This window comes from Mus musculus, chromosome 9, assembly GCF_000001635.26.
Source record: "Mus musculus strain C57BL/6J chromosome 9, GRCm38.p6 C57BL/6J".
Taxonomy (NCBI): domain Eukaryota; kingdom Metazoa; phylum Chordata; class Mammalia; order Rodentia; family Muridae; genus Mus; species Mus musculus.
In genome coordinates this window covers 24,555,736-24,582,518 of record NC_000075.6, presented here as the reverse complement: position 1 = coordinate 24,582,518, position 26,783 = coordinate 24,555,736, and the positions used below count along the sequence as shown (strand labels likewise).

General features: G+C 39.9%; 1 protein-coding gene across 6 annotated transcripts in view; it reads left to right on the top strand.

The window, feature by feature from the left end:
- Positions 1-25,472, top strand: part of Dpy19l2 (dpy-19-like 2 (C. elegans)) — a 139,411-nt gene extending 113,939 nt beyond the window's left edge. For 3 of the 6 annotated variants that reach the window (XM_006510427.4, XM_011242557.3, XM_030244421.1), the window contains 2 exons: positions 1,264-1,389; positions 24,332-25,472. In XM_006510427.4, coding sequence (XP_006510490.1) covers positions 1,264-1,389; positions 24,332-24,482 — 277 coding nt within the window. In that variant the 3' untranslated portion in view covers positions 24,483-25,472. Of the gene's footprint in view, positions 1-1,263; positions 1,390-16,639; positions 16,760-24,331 lie in introns of all 6 variants that reach the window. The other 3 variants (XR_870529.3, NM_001166207.1, XM_006510428.4) reach the window with 3 other exon arrangements.
- The last annotated feature ends 1,311 nt before the right edge of the window (positions 25,473-26,783 follow it).

Genomic DNA, 26,783 nt, shown 5'->3' with positions numbered 1-26,783 from the left:
GAGAGGGAGAGAGAGAGAGTGAGAGAGAGAGAGAGAGAATGAGAGAGAGAGAGAGAGAGAGAGCAAAAAAGCATAATACTCTAAAGAAGAAGTCAGAAGAGGTTAAATAAATTTGATTCACAACCACATTTCACATTTTGCCAGCCTCTCTCTCAACTTCTTATGTTTCTTTGCCTGATTTAAGAAATATTTTAGATCTTTTCAATGGTTAATGGGTAGTTGATTTCCCCACATAAAGATTAAAAATAAAAAATGGAATTTGCTATAAAATGTTTTTTAAAATTATGGAACTTCTATATGATTAAGCAAAAATTCTACCTTTCCTTTGATGAGTAAAACTTCTGTTTACCTCTGTGTGTGTGTTTGTAGGTTTATGGACCAGAGGTAGTGGTGGATGTATTTTCTGATTCCTCTCCACCTTATTCTTGGAGACAAAGTCTGCTTAACATAGAATTCAGCTAGACTGGCTAGAAAGTTTCTTGGATCTGCATGTCTCCTGTTCCCCCTGCTCTGGTTGCAGGCATGAGCTGATATTTTTGGCTTTGGGTTTAAGAGACCAGAATTTGGGTCTTCATCCAAGTGCAGCAGAAATGGATTTAAAAATGATTTATCAGTCTGTCTTTGTTCAAAGAATATTTTTCTCTTAATTTTTGGTACATTGCTAGAAGAAATAATTTTGATTTATCCAAAAATTTCTGTCTAGTTGTAGTAATTAAACATCCCAGACAACATTTAGTTCATTCAGGATTTTGTAACAACTCCAATTTACCTTCTAGTGTCCTACATTTGATTGGCCATTCTGGCATTTCAAATTTTTCTATGCTACTTTTCCTACCCATGGACATATCCTGGATGCTCACTGCTAAATATTCCCTTGGTAGTATTCCACATCAGTTTGTCTGATTTTAGTTTCTACAGAGGGAATTATCTACCAAGATTTATATTGTCACAAGCCTCAGCTTCTACAAGACAGAACTATATTCTATTAACAGATTTTTTTTGTGGACTGTATGAAGCGAGTTATCATCTGGCCATCCAGTACAAATTATCTACATATTTGTCTTAGATATAACAGGCTTCAAACTGCTGTAGAATTCTTATGTTGAAAATAGAAATAGACACATGAAAATTAATACTCAAAGCAATTGCATAATTTGTGGCAATATACATTGAGGGTTAGGGTCTTAATTTGCTAGCAAATCTTCTTTAATCTATCATTTATCTTAAAATAGGTTTGTAATTGTTGTTGTTTTACATTTAAAGGGCTCGGACAAAAATAGTTTATTCTGTGTATAGTCGAAAATCTGCAGTAGAAGTGAGAAATAATCTGTTGAAATTACATGTGAATTATTATGTTCTAGAAGAGGCATGGTGTGTCGTGAGAACAAAGTGAGTATTGATAGTAGTATGTATAATACAGTATATTGTAAAGCTCCAAATGCCTCCATTCTGTACTGACACAGGGCTGCAAAATAAGGCTTAGTATTTTGGATATATCCCATTAACCTATGACCATTGCAAGGGAGAGAAGTTAAATTATACTATCTTCTCATAATACTATTAAAGCATATCTTAATATCTTAATTTTCATATGACCTTTTGAACTTACTTTTCTCTGGAAGCATAGACTATATAAAGACTAAGGAAGTAAGGTATTGCTTTGTCACAGGCATTTATCATGAAATACTTAAGTCAGGTTAAAATATCTATTATGAATGTATGTTCCATAATTGTTCCAATGTTTGCAATGTTTATATTAGATGTCTAAAGTATAAGTGAATTGTAGTTATCTGTTACTGTTAATCAGTTATACTGAATATAAAGCTTCAAATTTCTCATAGCTAAAGATTATGTAAATAAAGACATGATAAATATTTTGAGATTTGTATTTCCAAAATTAAAACAAAATAATGTCTTCTCTCTAGAGCAGTGGTTCTCAATGTGTAGGTGGTGACCCCTTTGGGAATCAAACAACCCTTTCACAGGGGACATATATCAGATATTTACATTATAACTCATAACTAGAAAATTATAGTTATGAAGTAGCAACAAAATGACTTTATTTGGAGGTTACCACAGCACTAGGAACTGTATTCAAGGGTTGCAGCATTAGAAGGCTGAGAATCACTGATAGAGAGAGTCCATATTCAAAGAATTAATAAAAAGAACAGGGCTAGCCACAGAGTTCCAAGGATCGGCACACACTTGGCATGTGCAAGGTCCTGGCTTCTGTTCTAGAAACGCAAAAATTAAAGTAGAACCTGCTGTGAGTCAATGGAAAGATACACCATCTCTGTGCAGCAAGACCAACTGCATTCGGAGCTCTAGAGGTAAGCTCTAGAGATAAATTCTAGAGTTCAGGTGCAACATTCAAAAAAGTTCTAAACAGCAAATCTGATTTGATACAAGAAAAAAAAATCAGGGGATTTGCAGTAGATCAAGAAAAGGCGACTAACACAGCAGGATTTCTATAAATTATTTACTAAGAAAAAGTTGCAGAGATCTGGACGGTATAATTAAGTGACTGACCATGAGGGCCATGGCTGAGACAGAGATGGGACCTCAACTATAACACAGGACAGAAGGAGAGAAATAATAGAAAACAACACCCCAAGAACTGTCTAAGTCTCTGAGGTTGGAGAAAGTCACTAACTGAGAAATCCTCTGCAAAGTTCAACAAGTCTATAAAGGGCAAACCCTGCGAAAACCAGGGCAAGGCACATGCAGCCAATCAGAAAGATCAGGTGAGGATGCCTTGAAGAGAGGAGGAAAGCAAGCACACCATGAAGGACACCCAACTTCTCAAGAGAAAGAGCCAAATTAACCAGTGCACGAACAAGCAAAGTCAGGAATAAAGAAGTCATGAATTCTATAGTCAGCAAAACTCTATCTGTACGAGAGGGTCACCTGACAGTGTTCAGGTTGGTAGAGGGCCTAAGTGGCCTCCCGCAGGCAGACTTATCACAAGGGATTCTAAATGTTTGAACCAAATAAAAATGAACATACAACATCAAACTAAAACAACCTATCCAATTGAAATGTACAAAGAAATCTGATATTTTGATAAAAATTAATAGACACACACAATTCTTCTACAAGCCTAATACAACATAGACAAGGAGATAGATTATAAATCTGAATGTGTGTGAGTGTGTTTAAAATGATTGGAATTATATTCCTTAACAGGCTGGAATTAAATTACAATTAATGAATAACAAGAAAGCTACCTGGATAATATCTAAACAATTGCATTATAGATAATGAAATTAAAGATCAGACATAAAATCACAAAAGGAAATTCTAAAATGTTTGAACCAAATAAAAATGGACACAGCATATCAGAGTCTGTGGGAAACATCACTGCATACTAATAAAGTACTTTAGATACAAAAAGAACTCTTAAAATGCAATAAGAAAACAACTCAACTAAAATAGACAAAATACTTGGATGCTACAAAAGGAAATACATGAATGGTAAAGAATTATATAGAAAGATGCTTTATGTTACATTACAAAATGTACATTAAACTCACAAGGAAATACCCTTAAATCAACTAATTCAACCTTGAAAGTGAACAAGAAACTAACTGTCCCAAGTGTTGCTGAAATGAAGACATACCAACTACTCTTAATATCAGTTGTGGGAATAAAATGTACAAACCATGTAATGACAGAATTTTACAGCTTCTTAAGAAACCTGACATCTACTCTGTATGTTTGATTAAAAATTAAAGACGGGATTTATTGAAGCTGAAGAAATGGCTCAGGAGATAAGAGCATTTTCTGCTTTTGTACGGACCTGAATTTGGTTCTCAGCCCCTAGGTCAGGCAGTTAACAATCACCTGTAACTCCAGTTTCAGGGGATATAATGTCCTCCTCAGGCCTCCACGGGCACCAGAACACACATATCACACACACACACACACACACACACACACACACACACACACACACACTCTCTCTCTCTCTCTCTCTCTCTCTCTCTCTCTCTCTCTCTCTCGCATAAAGTAGAGCTTAAAAAATAAAGCATTCATCCATACTTAAAATTGCATGCATTTATTCATATCAGCTTTGTTTTATAGTCTCAACTGAGAAATAGTTAAAATATTTACTAACAGGTGAAATTTTTATTAGATATTTTCTTCATTTACGTTTCAAATGCTATCCCCAAAGCCACCTATACTCTCCCCTGGCCCTGCTCCCCAATCCACCCACTCTTTCTTCCTCTTCTTGGCATTCTCCTGTACTGGGGCATAAGATCTTTGCAAAACCAAGGCCTCTCATCCTATTGATGGCCGACTTGGCAATCCTCTGCTACATATGCAACTAAAGACACAGTTCTGGGGGGTACTGGTTAGTTCATACCGTTGTTACTCCTATAGGGTTGCAGACCCCTTTAGATCCTTGGGTACTTTCTCTAGCTCCTTCATTAGGGGCCCTGTGTTCCATCCAAAAGATGACTGTGAGCATCCACTTCTATATTTGCCAGGCATTGGCATAGACTCACAAGAGAGAGAGATGTCAGGGTCCTATCAGCAAAATGTTTCTGATATAGTGTCTGGGTTTGGTGCTTGTATATGGGATGGATCCCCGGGTGGGGTAGTCCCTGAATGGTCCTTCCTTCCATCTCAGCTCTGAACTTTTTCTCTGTAACTCCTTCCATGGGTATTTTATTCCCCATTCTAAGAAGGAATGAAGTATTCACACCTGGGTCTTCCTTCTTCTTGAGTTTCATGTGTTTTGGAAATTGTATCTCGGCTATTCTAAGTTTCTGGGATAATATCTGCTTATCAGTGAGTGCATACCATGTGTGTTCTTTTGTGATTGGGTTACCTCACTCAGGATGATATTCTCCAGATACATCCATTTGCCTAAGAATTTCGTAAATTCATTGTTTTTAATTTCTGAGTAGTACTCCATTGTGTAAATGTACCACATTTTCTGTATCCATTCCTTGGTTGAGGGACATCTAAGTTCTTTCCAGCTTCTGGCTATTATAAATAGGGCTGCTATGAGCATAGTGGAGCATGTGTCCTTATTACCAGTTGGAGCATCTTCTGGGTATATGCCCAGGAGAGGAATTGCTGGATCTTCCCGTAGTACCATGTCCAGTTTTCTGAGGAACTGCCAGACTAATTTCCAGAGTGGTTGTACCAGCTTGCAATCCCACCAACAATGGAGGAGTGTTCCTCTTTCTCCACATCCTCACCAGCATCTGCTGTCACCTGAATTTTTGATCTTAGCCATTCTGACTGGTGTGAGGTGGAATCTCAGGGTTGTTTTGATTTGCATTTCACTGTTGATTAAGGATGTTGAGCATTTTTTCAAGTGCTTCTCAGCCCTTAGGTATTCCTCAGTTGAGAATTCTTTGTTTAACTCTGTACCCCATTTTTAATAGGGTTATTTGAATTTCTGGAGTTCAGCTTCTAGCTCTTTGTATTTATTGGATATTAGTCCCCTATCAGATTTAGGATTAATAAAAATTCTTTCCCAATCTGTTGGTGGCTTTTTGTCTTATCAACAGTATCTTTTGCCCTACAGAAGCTTTGCAATTTTGAGGTCCCATTTGTCCATACTTGATCTTACAGCACAAGCTATTGCTGTTCTGTTTAGGAATTTTTCCCCTGTGACCTTATGTTTGAGGTTTTGCCCCACTTTGTCCTCTATAAATTTCAGTGTCTCTGGTGTTATGTAGAGATCCTTGATCCACTTAGGCTTGAGCTTTGTACAAGGAGATAAGAATGGATCAATTCGAATTCTTCTACATGATAACCACCAGTTGTGCCAGCACCATTTGTTGAAAATACTGTCTTTTTCCCAGTGGATGGTTTTAGCTCCCTCGTCAAAAATCAAGTGACCATAGGTGTGTGGGTTCATTTCTACATCTTCAATTCTATTTCTATTTGATCTACCTGTCTGGCACTGTACCAGTACCATGAAGTTTTCCTCACAATTGCTCTGTAGTACAGCTTGAGGTCAGGCATGGTGATTCCCCCAGAGGTTCTTTTATTGTTGAGAATACTTTTTGCTATCCTAGGTTTCTTCATTATTCCATATGAATTTGCAAATTGCCCTTTCTAACTCAGTGAAGAATTGAGTTGGAATTTTGTTGGGGATTGCATTGAATCTGTAGATTGCTTTTGTCAGGATAGCCATTTTTATTATATTAATCCTGCCAATCCATGAGCATGGGGGATCTTCTTCAATTTCATCTTATGAGATCTTCTTCAGTTTCTTTCTTCAGAGACTTGAAGTTCTTGTTATACAGACCTTTCACTTCCTTAGTTAGAGTCACACCAAGGTATTTTTTATTATTTGTGACTATTGTGAAGGGTGTTGTTTCCCTAATTTCTTTCTCAGCCTGTTTATCCTTTGTGTAGAGAAAGGCCACTGATTTGTTTGAGCTAATTTTATATCCAGCTATTGCACTGAAGCTGTTCATCATGTTTAGGAGTTCTCTGGTGGAATTTTTAGGGTCACTTATATATACTATCATATCATCTGCAAAAAGTGGTATTTTGATTCTTCCTTTCCAGCTTGTATCCACTTGACCTCCTTTTGTTGTCAAATTGTTCTGGCTAGGACTTTGAGTACTGTTATTAGACGCGTTCTCACGACCGGCCAGGAAAGACGCAACAAACCAGAATCTTCTGCGGCAAAGCTTTATTGCTTACATCTTCAGGAGCCAGAGTGCAAGAGAGCAAGCCAGCAAATGGCGAAACCCCATCCCTTTTTAAGGAGAATTATCCTCCACCTAGGATGTATTACTCCCTGATTGGCTGCAGCCCATCGGCCCAGTTGTCATCACGGGAAAGGCAGAACACATGGTGGGAAAACTGCCCCTGCACGTGTGCAGATTATGTTTACCACTTAGAACACAGCTGTCAGTGCCATCTTATAATGGCAAATGTGAGGGCGGCTCCTCACAGATCCCCCTTTTCTTTTAATAAGAGCAATAGGCCACCCATATTAATGAGAGTGGAGATAGAGGTCAAATCCCCAGTGTGTAGGTAAAGGAGCCATGTACAGGATTAGCTCTTAGGCTCACAGGCTTTTACCCAGAGCAACCCTGACCTGCTCCCGTGTCGTTTTGCCTGGGGGAAGGGAACTAGGACACTGAACCTTCATGAAAGATGACATGTCTCCCTAGAATAGGCTCATATATGCCGCAGAGCCTTTCTACTGCAGTGCTTAGCCTTGCAACTCTCTCGGGCTGCTGAAGCACACTCACTCTATCCCGTGCAATGAGGTGCAAGAGCTGAATGGCCAGCGACCTATTGCTTAAGCATAGATATATCAGGGGGAGCACCATGTTCTAGAGCTGCAAGTGCCTGGGCAATAACCACCTTGAATCTTCTAGTTTGGGCCTTAAGCTTACAGACCAACCAAAGAAGCAACACTAATCCACAGCAAAGTGTATCTCCACATAATCCCACCCCCATCCATTCTTTAAAGAAGGAAAATGCTGAGGAGATCCAATTGGGTAATCCTTTGGTCAGGGACAGGTCCAAGCGCGTGGAGTTGACCTGAAGTCTCAATTCCCGAAGGGATCTGTTCAAATTCAGCCGTCCAATTCTGTAACATATACTGAGAAAGACCTTTTAACAAATTAGCTGCCCTAGTAAATTTCTCATACTGAATGGAAGTAACGCACAATCCCGGAAACTTTTATTCACATCCCAGCCACTTCTAAAAGATTTACTGCATTGACCACATAACAGGAATCTGACACAATATTAAGGGGTTCTAAAAAGGCTTTTAAAACTTCTAAAACCACTAAACATTCTACCACTTGAGGTGAATTTTCATTATATTGTTTGGATACCACTTTACCATTAGCCACATAGGCACCTATACCAGTTTTTGATCCATCAGTATATACCACAATCCCATTTTTAAGTGGGTTTCTTACTGTTATTTGTGGAAACACAACAGATTGATTTTGGACAAACTGTAACTAAAACTGCCCAATCATTAGATATTAGGTGATATGGGCTCTGTCCTTTCTTGCTCTTGACATCCTAACCCTTTTCCTTCTTTATAACCCATCTTTGCCATGATATTTTTTGCTTTAGCTGAATACCCTCTCGATGGGGCATTCTCATTAGACAAAATAAGGCCCAAATGGTGCATAATATCCCTTCCCCAGAGGTCAACCGGGAGTGGGAGCACATAAGGTATGAATTTCCCTTGCTGCCCCTCAGAGGATTCCCATGTCAAGGCAACAGAGCTTATAGTGGGACATGATTGATATCCTAGGCCCTGTAATGAATGAAATGACTCTGTGGTGGGCCATGCTTTGGGCCACCAATGTATAGAGATTATACTTTTATCTGCTCCGGTATCAAGGATGCCTTTAAACTCTTTTCCGTTGATCTTAAGGCGGAGCTTAGGTCTATCATTCAAAGATACAACCAAATAGGCAGAATCATTTCTGGAGGAGCCCATTTTCTTTATCTCAGGTCCTGCAAATTTCTCCCTGGTATTATCAGGGAGGAGCAGCAGCTGAGCTATCCTATCTCCTTTACTAATAGAAAAAACGCCTTTGGGGCTTGAGCACAGGACCTGTATTTCAGGGGAATGTTGACAATCCATAACTCCAGGGTGGACTACTAAGCCCTGCAAGGTGAGTGAACCCCGGCCGAGAATAAGGCCCATGGTTCCCGGGGGCAAGGATGGTATAGGCTCCACTGGCACCGGCTGAATACTCATTTGAGGCATTAGTAGGAAGTCGGAGGCGGCACGCAGGTCCACCCTTGTGGGTCTTCCTGGGTTGCCTCTCTGACTGCTTCCTGGGTCCTGACAAACCGGTTCCCATATCTTTGAGGGCCCTGGGACCGAGGGCCCGATGACCCGTTTTTTGGCACATAAGCTGATTGACTATCAGGTGGGGGAAGGACTCTGCCCTTTATATCCCTCACAGAGCGACACTGGTCAGCTCTATGATAACCCTTGCCACACTTAGAGCAAAGAGTGAGAGTCCCTCCCTGTTTACCTGGAGCTCTGCAATCTTTCTTAAAATGCCCAGGCTTTCCGCAATTAAAACATGTCCTCCGATCATTTCTGCCCATGGAGCATTTTTGGGATTGAAGGATGGCAGCCGCTAAGCCTGCATTGGTGAGAGGTCCCCCAAGCTCTCGACAGACCCTGAGCCAGTCTTGTAAACCTTTGTTCTTTCTTGGGGCTATGGCTGCTCGGCACTCCTTTGTGGCTTGCTCATAGATTAGCTGTTTTATCAGAGGCGCAGCTTGCTCTGACTCTCCAAAAATACGCTCTGCTGCCTCTGTCATTCTGGCCACAAAATCTGAGAAGGATTCCTGAGGTCCCTGGATTATCTTTGTTAACTGACCAGTGGTTTCACCTGCTCGAGAGAGCGCCTTCCAGGCCCTAATAGCCGTGGAAGAAATCTGGGCATAAGCTCCCCAATGGTAGTTTGTTTGATCAGCAGAATAAGCTCCCTGACCCGTTAACAAGTCAAAAGTCCAATCTCTCTGCTCTGGAGTCAAAGCAGCTGCGTTTGCTCGGGCCTGCGCTTGTGCAGCTTCGTGCCAAAGCGCTCTCCATTCCATATATTTGCCCATACTAGGGAGAGCGGCTTTTACAACCGTTTGCCAATCACCAGGAGTCATAGCGTGATTCGCAAGCCTTTCCACTTGTGCTATAGTGAAATTAGCACTGACTCCATAGTTACGGACCGACTCGGCAAGCTCTTTAATCTGTATATACGCTACCGGAGCGTGGACACGCCCACCCTCGGCTCCTTCAAAGACCGGAAATGCCTGTTGTATTTTCCTTTGTTCCTCCTTTGGAATGAACGAGTCTGTGCATTGCCTCTCTGTCCATTGCCTCTCTGCGCAGGGCTGATGCACTACGCAGGGCGGGGGCTCAGCATAGGGTGGAGGTGCACTATGACCTTGAAGCCGACTGCCAGGAGGCCAAGCAGCAAGCTGGCCTTTGCCAGCCGCTTTTGGCTTTTTCCTTGACCGATTAGCTCGCATTTTATCTGGCTGGCACTTTTCTCTCTCATAACGAGCTGTTTCCTCCTCCAAGTCTGTTTCTTCAGAGAAGCTAAATTTTTTATCTGATTCAGAGCTACTAAGAACTAGCTCCCCGAGCCCATCCAGCGATGAGCACAGGCTCCTTTTCCTAGAGACCTCCGCTAATTGATCTTTCTTCTTTTCCCTTTTTCCTCTTTTTCTTCTAATCTCTCTCCAGGTATTCCTACCTGACCTTAACTTTTCCTCAGGTTCAAGACCCTTGGAAAGGCCTGTATACTTATTTTGTGCACCATGTTTTCTCTTTGCTCCTACTCTCTCTCCCCGCTTTACTTCTGATAGCTTGTCCTGAATTTCCTCTAGAATCCGCCCTGCCTTAACCACTTGATAACATGTGAAAAGGAACAAAAGGGCTTTTAACACTAGAAAAAGTTCAAGGCCAAACATACCTTATAAAGCTATTTTCCACTTTACTTCTGATAGACTGTCTTGAATTTCCTTAGAAAGTTCAAGGCCAGGCTTACCTCGTAAAGCTATACTCACTGGTACTCTCGTTCCCCAGCTGAAAAGTTCTGAATTCATACAGTTGAATCCTTCTTAACAGTCTGCTTTACGGGAACCTTTATTACCGCGACCCGCAGTTCTGGTTCTGGAATGAGGGATCTTCCTTGCGCCAGTCCCGAGTTTTTTTTCTCGTCCCGGAATTTCTCGTCCCGGAATTTCTCCTCCCGTCCCGGGTCTCAGCACCAATTGTTATTAGACGCGTTCTCACGACCGGCCAGGAAAGACGCAACAAACCAGAATCTTCTGCGGCAAAGCTTTATTGCTTACATCTTCAGGAGCCAGAGTGCAAGAGAGCAAGCCAGCAAATGGCGAAACCCCATCCCTTTTTAAGGAGAATTATCCTCCACCTAGGATGTATTACTCCCTGATTGGCTGCAGCCCATCGGCCCAGTTGTCATCACGGGAAAGGCAGAACACATGGTGGGAAAACTGCCCCTGCACGTGTGCAGATTATGTTTACCACTTAGAACACAGCTGTCAGTGCCATCTTATAATGGCAAATGTGAGGGCGGCTCCTCACAGAGTACTATATTGAATAGGTAGGAAGAAAGTGGGCAGCCTTGTCTACTCCCTGATTTTAGTGGTATTGCTTCCATCTTCTCTCTGTTTACTTTGATGTTGGCTACTGGCTTGCTGTATATTGCTTTTATTACATTTAGGTATGGGCCTTGAATTCCTGATTTTTCCATGACTTTTATCATGAAGGGGTGTTGGATTTTGTCAAATCTTTCTCAGCATCTAACAAGATGATCATGTGGTTTTTATCTTTGAGTTTGTTTATATAGTGGATTACCTTGATGGATTTCCATAGATTAAAACATTCCTACATACCTGGGATGAAGTCTAGTTGGTCATAATGGATGATTGTTTTGATGTGTTCTTGGATTCGCTTTGCGAGGATTTTATTGACTATTTTTACATTGCTATTCATAAGGGAAATTGGTCTGAAGTTCTCTTTCTTTGTTGGATCTTTGTGTAGTTTAGGTATCAGAGTAATTGTGGCTTCATAGAATGAATTGGGTAGAGTACTTCTGTTTCTATTTTGTGGAATAGTTAGAGAAGAGTTGGAATTAGGTCTTCTTTGAAGGTCTGATAGAACTCTGCACTAAACCAATCTGGTCGTGGGTTTTTGTTTTTGTTTTTGTTTTTTTTGTTGTTGTTGTTGTTGTTGTTGGGAGACTATTAATGACTGCTTCTATTTCCATAGGGGAAATGGGACTGTTAAGATCGTTAATCTGATCCTGATTTAACTTTGGTACCTGGTATCTGTCTAGGAAGTTGTCCATTTCATCCAGGTTTTCCAGTTTTGTTGAGTATAGTCTTATGTAGTAGGATCTGATGGTGTTTTGGATTTCCTCAGGTTCTGTTGTTACATCTCCCTGTTCATTTCTTATTTTGTTAATTAGGATACTGTCCCTGTGCCCTCTAGTTAGTCTGGCTAAGGGTTTATCTATCTTGTTGATTTTCTCTTTTATTTTTATTTTTATTTTTTTATTTTTTTTAATTAGGTATTTTCCTCATTTACATTTTCCCCCATACCCACCCCCCAATCCCTTACCCACCCACTCCCCCTTTTTGGCCCTGGCATTCCCCTGTATTGGGGCATATAAAGTTTGCAATACCAAGGGGTCTCTCTTCCCAGTGATGGCAAAGGAGGCCATCTTCTGCTACTGTGCAGCTAGAGATACAAGCTCTGGAGGTACAGAACCAGCTCCTGGTTTGGTTGATTCTTGAAATAGTTCTTTTTGTTTCCACTTAGTTGATTACAGCCCTGAGTTTGTTTATTTCCTGCTTTCTACTCCTCTTGGGTGAATTTGCTTTCTTTTGTTCTAGAGCTTTCAGGTGTGCTGTCAAGCTGCTTGAATATGCTTTCTCTAGTTTCTTTTTGGAGGCACCCTGAGCTATGAGTTTTCCTCTTAGGAATACTTTTTCATTGTGTTCCATAAGTTTGGGTATATATTGTGGCTTCATTTTCATTAAACTCTAAAAAGTCTTTAATTTCTTTATTTCTTCCTTGACCAAGGTATCATTGAGTAGAGTAGAGTTCAGCTTCCACGTGAATGTTGGCTTTCTATGATTTATGTTGTTATTGAAGATCAGCCTTAGTCCGTGGTGATGGTAGGATGCATGGGATTATTTCAATATTTTTTGTATCTGTTGAGGCCTGTTTTGTGACCAATTATATGGTCAATTTTGGAGAAGGTGCCATGAGGTGCTGAGAAGAAGGTATATCCTTTTGATTTAGGATAAAATGTTCTGTAGATATCTGTTAAATCCATTTTTTTTTTCATGACTTCTGTTAGTTTCAATGTGTCTCTGTTTAGTTTGTTTCCAGGATCTGTCCATTGATGACAGTGGGGTGTTGAAGTCTCCCACTATTATTGTGTGAGGTGCAACATGTGCTTTGAGCTTTACTATAGTTTCTTTAATGAATGTGGATGCCCTTGAATTTGGAGCATAGATATTCAAAATTGAGAGTTCATCTTGGAAGACTTTACCTTTGATGAATATGAAGTGCTCCTCTTTGTCTTTTTTATTTTTTGATAACTTTGGATTAGAAGTCGATTTTATTCCATAGTAGAATGGCTACTCCAGCTTGTTTCTTTGGAAAATTTGCTTGGAAAATTGTTTTCCAGACTTTTACCCTGAGGAAGTGTGTCTTTTTCCCTGAAGTGGGTTTCCTGTAAGCAGCCAAAAGTTGAGTCCTGTTTATGTAGCTAGTCTCTTAGTCTATGTCTTTTTATTTGGGAATTGAGTTCATTGATATTAAGAGATAGTATGGAAAAGTAATTGTTGCTTGCTGTTATTTTTGTTTTTAGAGTTGGGATTTTGTTCTTGTGGCTGTCTTCTTTTAGGTGTGTTGAAAGATATTGCTTTTTCTAGGGCATAATTCCCCTCCTTGAGTTTGGGTTTTCCCTTTATTATCCTTTGAAGGGCTGGATTCATGGAAAGATATTGTGTGAATTTGGTTTTGTCATGGAATACTTTGGTTTGTCCATTTATGGTAATTGAGAGTTTTGCTGGGTATAGTAGCCTGGGCTGGCATCTGTGTTCTCTTAGGGTCTGTCTAACATCTGTCCAGGATCTTCTGGCTTTCAGTCTCTGGTGAGAAGTCTGGTGTAATTCTAATAGGTCTGCCTTTACATGTTACTTGACCTTTTTCCCTTACAGCTTTTAATATTCTATCTTTATTTAGTTCATTTGTTGTTCTGATTATTATGTATAGGGAGGAATTTCTTTTCTAGTCCAGTCTATTTGGAATTCTGTAGGCTTCTTCTATGTTCATGGGCATCTTTTTCTTTAGGTTAGGGAAGTTTTCTTCTATAATTTTGTTGAAGATATTTACTGGCTCTTCAAGTTGAAAATCTTCATTCTCATCTATACCTATTATTCTTAGGTTTGTGTCCTGAATTTCCTGGGTGTTTTTGGTTAGGATCTTTTTGCATTTTGCATTTTCTTCGATTGTTGTGTCCACGTTTTCTATGGAATGTTCTGCACCTGAGATTCTCTCTACCATCTCTTGTATTCTGTTGCTGGTGCTCGCATCTATGGTTCCTGATTTCTTTCCTAGGGTTTCTGTGTCTAGAGTTGTCTCCCTTTGGATTTTCTTCATTGTTTCTACTTCCACTTTTACATCTTGGATGTTTTTGTTCAATTCCAGCACATGTTTGGTTGTGTTTTCCTGTAATTCTTTAAGGGATTGTTGTTGTCCAGCCAGCAGACCACAACCTGGGTTCTAGCCTGGAAAGGCATTTTGGAAACCTGAAAGAGAAGAGGGGCTAGGTGGCGAGAGAAAGAAATGTAGCCAAGACAGTTATTCTGATCAAAGCTCAAATTTTACTGTTGCGACACTCAGTTATGAAGGAAGCGGGAGGGGACCCGATTCCTGCCGAATAATCTCTGGTCCAGTAGAAATGTGCACGTGTGTGGCTCCGCAGGTTCCAGCAGTGGGTGTGGCAGAACGAATGAGCAGGAAGCTCCACCCCTGGATGTTTTTGTTCAATTCCAGCACATGTTTGGTTGTGTTTTCCTGTAATTCTTTAAGGGATTTTTGTGTTTCCTCTTTGAGGACTTCTATCTGTTTAGCAATGTTTTCCTGTAATTTCTTGGGAGATTTTTATGCTTCCTCTTTAAGGGCTTCTACCTGTTTAGCAGTGTTCTCCTGCATTTCTTTAAGTGAGTTATTAATGCCCTTCTTAAATCCTCTACCAACATCATGAGATATGATTTTAGATCTGAATCTTGCTTTTTGGGCTTGTTGGGGTATCCAGGACTTGCTGTGGTGGGCGTACTGGGTTCTGATGATGCCCAGTGTGTTTCTGGTAGTAAGATTCCTTTGTTTGCCTTTTGCCATCTGGTAATCTCTGGTGTTAGATGTTCTAGGTGTCTCTGGCTGGAGCTTGTTCCTCCTGTGATTCTTTAGCCTCTGTCATCCCTCCTGGGATACCAACTCTCTCCTGCATCCCAGTGGTCAGAACACTCTCTGCAGGCAAGCTTTCCTCTTGCAGGGAAGGTGCACAGAAGTCTGGAGCTCAGATCCACCTCCTGAGTCCTGGGGTCAGAGCCCTCCCTAGAGCCCGACTCTCCTCAGGTAGGGAAGGTGTCCAGGGGTCTGTGTCTCAACTCTGTCTCCTGGCTGATGATGAAGGCCTGAAGGGACCCTGCCCAAGAATCTCTGCTGCCTCTGTGCTCTCCTGCATAGACTGGTCTCAGTGATCCCAAGATTCTGGGTGTTCCAGGTCCTCCCTTTGTCCTTTGACCCTGTTGCTGCTAGCACAAGACTCTCTGGGTTTTTTAGAACTGATGTTGCATTCCACTCACCAGTGATCTCAATATCCATGGTGTGCTAGGGTGACTGCAGCGTTGAGAGTCCTCTGGGGACCTTGGGACCCTCAGCTGAGATTGTACTGAAGATTGCATGGGGTTGGCGCCAACTAGAATGAACCCCAGCTGCTGGTCGGGCAGGTGTCCTTTGTCCCTGTTCCTGCTAGCATAAGACCCTCTAGGTTTTTTGGAACTGATGTTGTGTTCCACTCACCAGTGATCTCAAGGTCCCAGGTATGCTAGGGTTCCTGCAGTGTGAAGAGTCCTCTGGGGACCTTGGGGCCCTCGGCCGAGATCAGGCCAGAGATTCTAGCAGGTGAATTAATTACTAAAACACATTATTAGAGTATTTAGAAAATGTAATAGTATTCATCAATAGGAATGAATGAACCCTTGATACATACAGTGTGAATAATAATTATACTTAGGAAGACAAGCCAGACAAAAATAGAAAGAAAACAAGAATTTCAGGAAAGGCACACACATCTCCAGTAACAAGGAGATTTATGTACTGTTATGTTTGAAAGGCATTGTAGAACAGAAGAGTGAGCTGCAAAGTACAAGGATCAGCTGTGGGGAGAGAGCTATGTGCCTCGGTTTCACTGTTGCTCCACAGGGACATGCATGCATTAGATGGCAACAGACTGTAGCTGATATGTACCATATATTAAGTAATTATTGATCAGTTTTATATTCTAAAGTCTAACACATTGGAGAGGATTACAAAATTCCCCTACCTCAAATGTAAGAAGCAGCACAAAATTTGGCAAATTTGGTACTGATGTACCAAAGAAGATATTTTGAATGAACTACATCAATAATAAAATAACAGAAATTATGAAGAGTGTCAATGCCATATGTTTATGCAAATAACGATCAATTTGAATTCATGTACATTGTTTGTAGAAACAAAAAAAATGCAGTCACTTTCGAAAGTAATTTTGAGGTTGCTTTCAAGTTACAGATCACTTACCAATCTCCTTTACATCACTGCTTGATGTTTGCCTTAAATTAGTTTAATGAGTTCTCATACTGATGGTACACACTGTCACCAAGACTGCAAGTGCCTAGAATGGTCAGTAATTTGAAAATCAATAAATAAACTGTGGTGCTTCTATGCCATAAAATACTAGTTAAGGATGCAATGGGCAATAGTTTTTAGAAGAAATATAATGCTCTAATTTCAGCTCTTGTAATAAACCCAAACCAAAAGCAAATGATGGGAGGAAAGGGTTTATTTTGCTTATAATTCCAGGTCACAGTTGATCACGAGGGAAGTCAAGGCAGGAATTCATGAACCTCAGGCCAGGCCTGCTTGTTCCTAGACACATTATTACCTTCAGAATCTCACTTCCCAACCAGAGACACATGGCAGGTACCGTGGAAGATTTGCTTGAGTACCGACTCACAAGCTTATGTTCAGTTAGATTTGTATTAATATTTTAAAAGATTGTGTGTGTGTGTGTTTATGTGTTTCTTCATGTATAGATGACACATATTTGCTTGTGTTCATGGAGGTTAGAAAGGGGCATTAGATTCCCTGTAACTGAAATTACAGGCAATTGTGGGCCCTCTGTCAGAGCAGTTTGTGTTTTTAATCTTTGAGTCATTTCTTCAACCCCTTAGCTAGACTTGTTACAGAACTGAATACCACCTGCAATACCATTGATGCTGTCCACAGTGGTCTGGGTCCTATCAGACCGAGTAACAACTAAGACAATCCCCCACATACATGCCCACAGAACAACTGGATCTCTTCCACAATTCCTCAGTTGAAGATGTCTTCTCAAGTGTTCCTATGTAGTAACTTGACAGGTAAGCTCACCAGGACAAACAGTATCTAATGGTATCAAAACCACAGTATTTTGGGGGCTAGAGTGATGGCTCAGTGGTTAAGAGCACTGGCTGCTCTTTTGGAGGTCCTGAGGTCAATTTCCAGCAACCACATGGTGGCTCACAACCGTCTGTGATGAGATCTTCTGCTATATCTGAAGACTACTACAGTGTACAGTGTACAAAATACATACATAAGTCTTAAAAAATATAAAAAAACCCCAACAACTCCACAGTATTCTAAGATGAGGAAGCCAGAAATGAAAAGCTTAGACAAGAGAAGCAGCAGAGCAGCTGGGACAGGATCCTACAGGTGTACATGTGCACTCAGGAGGTGGAGCAGATCCTCAGCCCTCTGTGTACCTTCTCTGCCAGAGGAGAGCTTGCCTCCAGGAAGTGTCTGACCCTGGGACTCAGGTGAGATCACCATTCACTCTCTGGTGAATCTCTAATGCAGGTCCACTCAGAAGCGCACAGGCTGCAGAGTCTGCAGAGTCTGCAGAACAGCTGGGAAGGATCCTATGGGCCTCCATTTGCACCCAGGCCATGGGGCTATTCCACAGCCCTCTGTGCACTGGTCTTCCCAGGAGAGAACTGTTCTCCCAAGAGTGCTGACACAGGCTTACAGACTCACAGGAGGAACAAGCTCTAGCCAGAGGCAGCAAGAACATCTAACACCAGAGATTACAAGATGGTGAAAGGAAAACACAAGAATCTCACCAACAGAAACCAAGACTACTTGGCATCATCAGCACATAGTGCTCTTGCCTCAGCAAGTCCAGGATACCAACACACCAGAAAAGCAAGATTCTGATTTAAAATCATATCTCATGATGCTGGTTTTAAGAGGATTTTAAGAAGGACATAAATAACTTCCTTAAAGAAATACAGAACACAGCTAAACAGGTAGAAGCCCTTAAAGAGGAAACAAAAATCCTTTAAAGAATTACAGGAAAACACAGCCAAACAGGTGAAGGAATTGAAAAAAAAAATCCAGGATCTAAAAAAATGGAAGTAGAAACAATAAAGAAATCAGGAAGGGAGACAAGTCTGGAGATAGAAATCCTAGGAAAGAAATCAGGATCCATAGATGCAAGCATCACCAACAGAATACAAGAGATAGAAGAAAGAATCGCAGGTGCAGAAGATTCCATGGAAAACATTGACATAAAAATCAAAGAAAATGCAAAAGGCAAAAAGATCATAACTCAAAACATCCAGGAAATCCAGGACCCAATGAAAAGACCAAACCTAAAGATAATAGGTATAGATGAGAATGAAGATTTTCAACATACAGGGCCAGTAAATATCTTCAATAAAAGTATAGAAGAAAACTTCCCTAACCTAAAGAAAGAGATGCCCATGAACACACAAGAAGTCTAAAGAACTCCAAATAGTTTGGAGCAAAAAAGAAATTCCTCCTGTCACATAATAGTCAAAATACCAAATGCACAAAACCAAGAAAGAATACTAAAAGCAGTAAGGGAAAGAATTACAGTAAGGGAAAAAGGTAAAGTAACATGTAAAGGCAGACCAATTTGAATTGTACGAGACTTCTCACCAGAGACTATGAAAGTCAGAACATCCTGGGCAGATGACCCTAAGGGAAAAAAAGGCAAGTCCAGGCTACTATACCCAGCAAAACTCTCAAATACCATAGATAGAGACAACAAAGTATTCCATGACAAAAACAAATTTACACAATATCTTCCAACAAAGCCAGCCCTTTAAAGGATAATAAAGGGAAAACTCCAACACTGGGAGGGAAACTAAACTCTAGAAAAAGCAAGAAAGTAATCTTTCAACAAACCCAAAGAAGATAGCCACATGAACAAAATCCCAACTCTAAAAACAAAAATAACAGGAAGCAACAATTACTTTTTCTTACTATCTCTTAATATCAATGAATTCAATTCCCAAATAAAAAGACAAATAGACTGGTTATGTAAACAGGACTCAACAATTTGTTGCATACAGGAAACCCACCTCAGTGACAAAGACAGACACTACCTAAAAGCAAAAGGCTGGAAAACAGTTTTCCAAGCAAATGGTCCAAAGAAACAAGCTGGAGTAGCCATTCGAATATCAAATAAAATTGATGTTCCTATAAAAAAGGACAAAGAGGGACATTTCATATTCATCAAAGGTAAAATCCACCAAGATGAACTCTCAATTCTGAATATCTATGCTCCTCAAATGCAAGGGCAACCACATTCATTAAAGAATCTTCAGTAAAGCTTAAAGCACACATTGCACCTCACACAACAATAGTGGGAGACTTCAACACCTGACACTCATCAATGGACAGAGCCTGGAAACAGAAAGTGAATAGAGATAGAGTGGAACTAACAGAAGTTTTGAGACAAACGGACTTGAGAGATATCTATAGACCATTTTATCCTAAAACAAAAGACTATACCTTTCTCAGCACCTAATGGTGGTCTCTCCAAAATTGACCATATAATTGGTCACAAAACAGGCCTCCACAGATACAAAAATATTGAAATAATCCCATGCATCCTACCACATCACCACAGACTAAGGCTGATCTTCAATAACAACATAAATCATAGAAAGCCAACATTCATGTGGAAGCTGAACAACACTCTACTCAATGATACCTTGGTCAAGGAAGAAAGAAAGAAAGAAATTAAAGACGTTCTAGAGTTTAATGAAAATGAAGCCACAATATACCCAAACTTATGGGACACAATGAAAGGATTCCTAAGGGGAAAACTCATAGCTATGAGTGCCTCCAAAAAGAAACTGGAGAGAGCATACACTAGAAGCTTGACAGCACACCTAAAATCTCTAGAACAAAAGAAAGAAAATTCACCCAAGAGGAGTAGAAGGCAGGAAATAATCAAACTCAGGGCTGAAATCAACCAAGTGGAAATAAAAAGAACTATTCAAAGAAGTAACCAAAACAGGAGCTGGTTCCTTGAGAAAATCAACAAGATAGATAAACCCTTAGTCAGACTAACTCGAGGGCACAGAGAGAGTATCCTAATTAACAAAATCTGAAATGAAAAGGGAGACATAACAGCAGAATCTGAGAAAATCCAAAAAAATCATAGGATCCTACTACAAAAGCCTCACTCAGAACAATTGGATACCCTGGATGAAATGAACAATTTTCTAGATAGATACCAGGTACCAATGTTAAATCAAGATCAGAATAATGATCAAAACAGTCCCATATCCCCTAAAGAAATAGAAATAGTTCTTAATAGTATTCCAATCAGGACCAGATGGGTTTAGTGCAGAGTTCTGTCAGACCTTCAAAGAAGACGTAATACCAATACTTCTCAAACTATTTTACAAAATAGAAACAGAAGGTACTCTACTCAATTTGTTCTATGAAGCCACAATTACTCTGATACCTAAACTACACAAAGACCCAACAAATAAAGAGAACTTCAGACCAATTTCCCTTATGAATATCGATGCAAAAATACTCAATAAAATTCTTGCAAACCGAATCCAAGAACACAACAAAACAATCATCCATCATGATCAAGTTGGCTTCATCCCAGGGATGCAGGGATGGTTTATTATATGGAAAACCATCAATGTAATCCACTATATAAACAAGCTGAAGAACAAAAACTACATGATCATCTTGTTAGATGCTGAGAAAGCATTTGACAAAATCCAACACTCCTTCATGATAAAAGTCATGGAAAGATCAGGAATTCAAGGCCCATACCTAAACATAATGAAAGCAATATACAGCACACCAGTAGCTACCATCAAACTAAATGGAGAGGAACTTGAAGCAATCCCACTAAAATCAGGAACTAGACAAGACTGCTTACTCTCTCCATATCTATTCAATATGGTTCTTAAAGTCTTAGCCAGAGCAATTAGACAACAAAAGAAGATCAAAGGGATACAAATTAGAAAGAAAGAAGTCAAAATATCACTATTTCCAGATTATATGATACTATCCATAAGTGACCCCAAAAATTCCATCAGAGAACTCCTAAACCTGATAAGTAACTTCAGTGAAGTAGCTGGATATAAAATTAACGCAAACAATTCAGTGGCCTTTCTCTACACAAAGGATAAACAGGCTGAGAAAGAAATTAGGGAATGACACCCTTCAGAATAGTCACACATAATATAAAATACCTTGGTGTGACTCTAACTAAGCAAATGGAAGATCTGTATGATAAGAAAGTCAAGTCTCTGAAGAAAGAAATTTAAGAAGACCTCAGAAAATGGAAAGATCTCCCATGCTCATGGATTGGTAGGATTAATATAGTAAAAATGGCTATCTTGCTGACAGTAATCTACAGATTTAATGCAATCCCCATCAAAATTCCAACTCAATTCTTCAACGAATTAGAAAGGGTAATTTGCAAATTCATCTGGAATAACAAAAACCTAGGATAGCAAAAAGTATTCTCAACAATAAAAGAACCTCTTGTATTATCACTATCACTGACCTCAAGCTGTGTTACAGAGCAATTGTGATGAAAACTGCATGGTACTGGTATAGTGACAGATAGGTTGATCAATGGAATAGAATTGAAGACGCAGAAATGAACTAACACACCTATGGTCATTTGATCTTTGGCAAAGGTGCTAAAACCATCTAGTGGAAAGACAGCGTTTTCAACAAATGGTGCTGGCACAACTGGTGGATATCATGTAGAAGAATGTGAATTGATCCATTCTTATCTCCTTGTACAAAGCTCAAGTCTAAGTGGATCAATGAACTCCACATAAAATCAGATAAACTGAAACTTATAGAGGAGAAAGTGAGGAAGAGCAGCGAACATATGTGCACAGGGGAAAAATTCCTGAACAGAACACCAATGACTTGTATTGTAAGATCAAGAATTAACAAATGGGACCTCATAAAATTTCAAAGCTTCTGTATGGCAAAGGACACTTTCAATAAGACAAAAAGGCAACCAATAGATTGGGAAAATATCTTTATCAATCCTAAATCTGATAGAGGGCTAATATCCAATATATACAAAGATCTCAAGAAGTTAGACTCCAGAAAACCAAATAACCCTATTAAAAATGGGGTACAGAGCTAAACAAAAAATTTTCACCCGAGGAATATTGAATGGCTGAGAAGTACCTAAAACAAATATTCAACATCCTTATTCATTAAGGAAATGCAAATCAAAACAACCCTGAGATTCCACCTCATACCAGTCAGAATGGCTAAGATCAAAAACTCAGGTGACAGCAGATGCTGGTTAGGATGTGGAGGAAGAGAAACACTCCTTCCTTACTGGTGAGATTGCAAGCTGCTACAACCACTCTGGAAATGTTTGATGGTTCCTCAGAAAATTGGACATAGCACTACAGAAGGATCCAGCAATACCACTCCTGGGCATATACCCAGAAGATTCTACAACTTTTAAAAAGGACACGTGCTCCACTATGATCATAGCAGCCTTATTTATAATAGCCAGAAGGTGGAATGAACCCAGATGTCATCAACAGAGGAAGGAATACAGAAAATATGGTACATTTACACAATGGAGTACTACGTAGCTATTAAAAAAAATGCATTTATGAAATTCTTAGGCAAATGGATGGATCTGGAGGATATCATGCTGAGTGAGGTAACCCAATCCCAAAAGAACACACATAGTATGCAATCACTGATAAGTGGATATTAGCCCAGAACCTTGGAATAGCCAAGTTATAATTCATAAAACACATGAAACTCAAAAGGAAGGAAGACTAAATTTTAGATACGTCGTTCCTTCTTAGAATAGGGAACAAAATACCCATGGAAGGAGTTACAGAGACAAAGTTTGGAGCAGAGCCTGAGGGAATGATCATCCAGAGACTGCCCCACTTGGAGATCCACCCCATAAACAACCACCAAACCCAGGCACTAGGCAGATGCCAACAAGAGCCTGCTAACAGGAGCGTGATATAGCTGTCTCCTGCAAGGCTCTGCCAGTGTCTGGCAAATACAGAAGTGGATGCTCACAATCATCCATTGGATGAAGCACAAGGTCCCCAGTGAAGGAGCCAGAGAAATACCCAGGGAGCTGAAGGGGACTGAAGCCACATAAAAGGAACATTAATATGACTAACCAGTGCCCTCAGATCTATACCACCAATCAAAGAAAACACATGGTGGGACTCATGGCTCTAGCTGCATATGTAGCAGAGGATGGCCTAGTCGGTCATCAATGGGAGCAGGGGCCCTTGGTCGTCTGAAAGTAATAATCCCCAGTATAGTGGACTGCCAGGGCCAGGGATAGGGAGTGGGTGGGTTGGTGAGCAGAGGGAGGGTGGAAGGGATTTGGGGTTTTCGGAGGGGAAACTAGGAAATGGGATAACATTTGAAATGTAAATATAGAAAGAATATAACAAAAAAGAAAATCTTAGACAATATATTTGCATGGAATTGTAAATGCTGCTGTGCAGAAAGGAGTCCGGAGGGTGCCTGGGCCATGTTTTGGGAAGAAAATTGACCACAGGATGGACATGATAAGTGGCAGGAATGTCTCTAAATTAGTAGTGGTGCTCCTTACATATAGTTAAACTTTACATAGGTAATGTAGGAACTTTTTATGTTATACTTCAAAAAAAAAACATTAAAAATTTCTGTAGGGTTATTCTCTATCAAGACATATTACACCACTTAGCGTATTCTTATAGACACCCTGAAAAAGAAGAAGCTAAAAAGAACAACTTAGAGTCTCCTTTCTCTGTGTTGGGTATATGTTTGTCTACTAAATCAGGGCACTTCACGTTTTAAAAAGTATGGATCTTCAAAGGAATTTAATTAGCTCTTCTTTAACTTATTTCATCCAACCACAAATGTGTCTTATGACTGGATGAGAATAGTGATTAGCCAGGATAGTTGTGTTTCAGTTGGAGGTAAACTTTCTCAGATGTGTATTTCTGACTCCACGTTTTACATTTTGCACGTGTTGACTGGGGCTAGAGATGTATCATGCTTCACTTCATCTTATTCTAGGTGTTGGACTTCATGGTTTCTGGAGTTATGGTTTTAAATGTTTCAGTAGTTAAATTAATTAGCCTCTGGAAATTTTGGAGCTCTTTCGTAATGTGAACATGTGATTTTATTTAATATGACTATTTCTCTATATGCTTTGTTTTTCAGACCTGGTTGCAGCATGCTTGAAATATGGGATGTGGAAGACCCGTCCAACGCAGCTAACCCTCCCCTCTGCAGTATCCTGCTCAAGGATTCTCGGCCGTACTTTACCACAGTGTTTCAGAATAGTATGTACAGAGTACTGAAGATTAACTGAGATCAAGGTGTCCCAACCTGCTGTAGTGGAAAGATGTGTATCAAAAATGAACACTTCCAGCCTTATTTACAGCAATAAAATTCACAAGCTTTACTAAGAAGACACTTTTAAAGCAAGATAAAAACTATTTAAATTTTTCTGGTTACTACTAATGATAAATTACTTCATTATTTGCATTGAATGTCAGTCTGTCAAGCTTACCTCATAAATGATTAAGTCACCAACAGATGTTCATTTTAGAGTTCCAAGGGAACGTGTATGGAAAATATCAATATAATTTTAGAAACCAAAGCGAAGTAATTCCTTTTCAGTCCAGCTAGGTGAGTTGTTTCAGGTTTCCCTAGTACCCATGGATCAGCCCAGACCTTCTCAGCCATGGAAACGAGCACAGGCTCTGAGAAATCCGATGATGGTGGTAGCCTCATTCAGTTTTAGTTTATGATGAAGACGGTATTGCTTTATAAATTTTATCTCCCAATAAAAGCTATCTATCAAAAACGCTTTGAAAATTGGTAATTACCTTGAAGATAGAGTATGTCCATCAAAGAGTAAAATTGTCTCTTTCTTTTCATGATAAACTTTAAACATGCTAGATGTTTGATATGCATCTGCTCCAAGTTAAGCATCTTGGATTTTTTATACTTGTATTTTCCTTATGTTTTTGGTCAACCATAAAAGATGATTCAATTTCATAGATTAGTTACATATAATTACTTGCAATAGGTATGCAATTACATCCCAACTTTTATAGTTGGAAAACATTTTGATGCTGAACACAAAATAGCTAAGAAAGAATGCTGAATTGTGTTGATTTTAACATTTTCAAGTAGTTTCTTTTCTGTGTGGAGCAAAGAGGGGAACAGATATAACACTCATTTAAAAGTAACATGTTTTGGACAATGTCACTAGAGGGATATTTTAAAGTAATTATTAGAATTCAACAAAAATGGTACGAGCTATGTTAACCAATAAAGTGTTCCTTGTACATAATTTTGTCCTATGAATTTTATTATTTTCATGTGCAAAACCTATTACATCATTTTAAAGGTCCTCTCCTATTTCCAGGTCTCTGGGACTTCCTACAGATTCCCCTCCACCAGCTCCAATTACTCTCCAAGCCCTCCAGGCTTCTCTCCTGTCTCTCCCCACATCTGATCTTGCCTTCCCATTCCTCTTCCTCTTCCTCTTCCTCTTCCCCTCCCCCCTCCCACCCAAATCCCTCCCTCCCTCTGCCTCTTATGACTATTTTGTTTTCCCCTCTGGGTGTGATTCAAGCATCCTTTCTTAGACCTTCTTATTTAACTTCTTTGGGTCTATGATGTGTATCATAGTCATTCTATTCTTTATGGACAATATTCACTTGTCAGTGAGTGTGCTCCATGCATGTTCTCTTGAGTCTAGCTTACCTCACTCAGGATGATTCTAGTTCCATCCATTTGCCTGCAAAATTTATGATATTCTCATTTTAATAGCTGAATAGTATTCCATTGTGTAAATAAACCACAATTTCTGTATCCATTCATCAGTTGAGGGACATCTGGCTTATTTCAAGTTTCTAACTATTATGAATAAAGCTGCTATGACCATTGTAGAACACATGTCCTTGTGGTATGGTGGAACATTTTAGGTATATGGCCAGGAGCAACTAAAAATGAGAAAAATCATAAATTTTACAGGCAAATGGACAGAACTAAAATCATCCTGAGTAAGGTGAGCCAGAATCAAGAGGACATGCATGGTACATACTCACTAACAAGTGAATATGGGTCTTAAGTGATAAAAACTGCATGATATTTGCCACTGACCTTCTGGGTCCCTGTGTCTGCGTGGAACGGGGTCTCTCGACGGCGGGTGGGCAAAGCGTGGATGAATGACAGACAGACACACACACAAGAGAGTTTGTGTGGAATCTGAGTGTAATTTTACAACTCGAGCATCAGACATTTTATGCAGAGGACAATAAGGAAGTTGGGTGACATATTCGCAAGGTACAATTGAGGTAACCGGAATCTTACATAAAACAGAGGAATGCAAACACAAAAGGTCTAACGGGAACCACCCAGGATAGACTACATTGATAACAGCTGGGATCAACAAGGGCTCCACCTAAAATTCACTAATCTTAGAAGCCAGGGTCAAGGGCTTCGCGTCCTTGCCATAGTTCCTATTTTAGTCTCTTGTATAGTCCACCTTCCCCTTAGGTCATTGTAAATACATGTGTATGGGTGTAACTCTGTTATAATATCTATTCTGGTTTCTCCTTTGGTCTGAAACTTCCTTCTTCCTAAGTGATGGTAAATT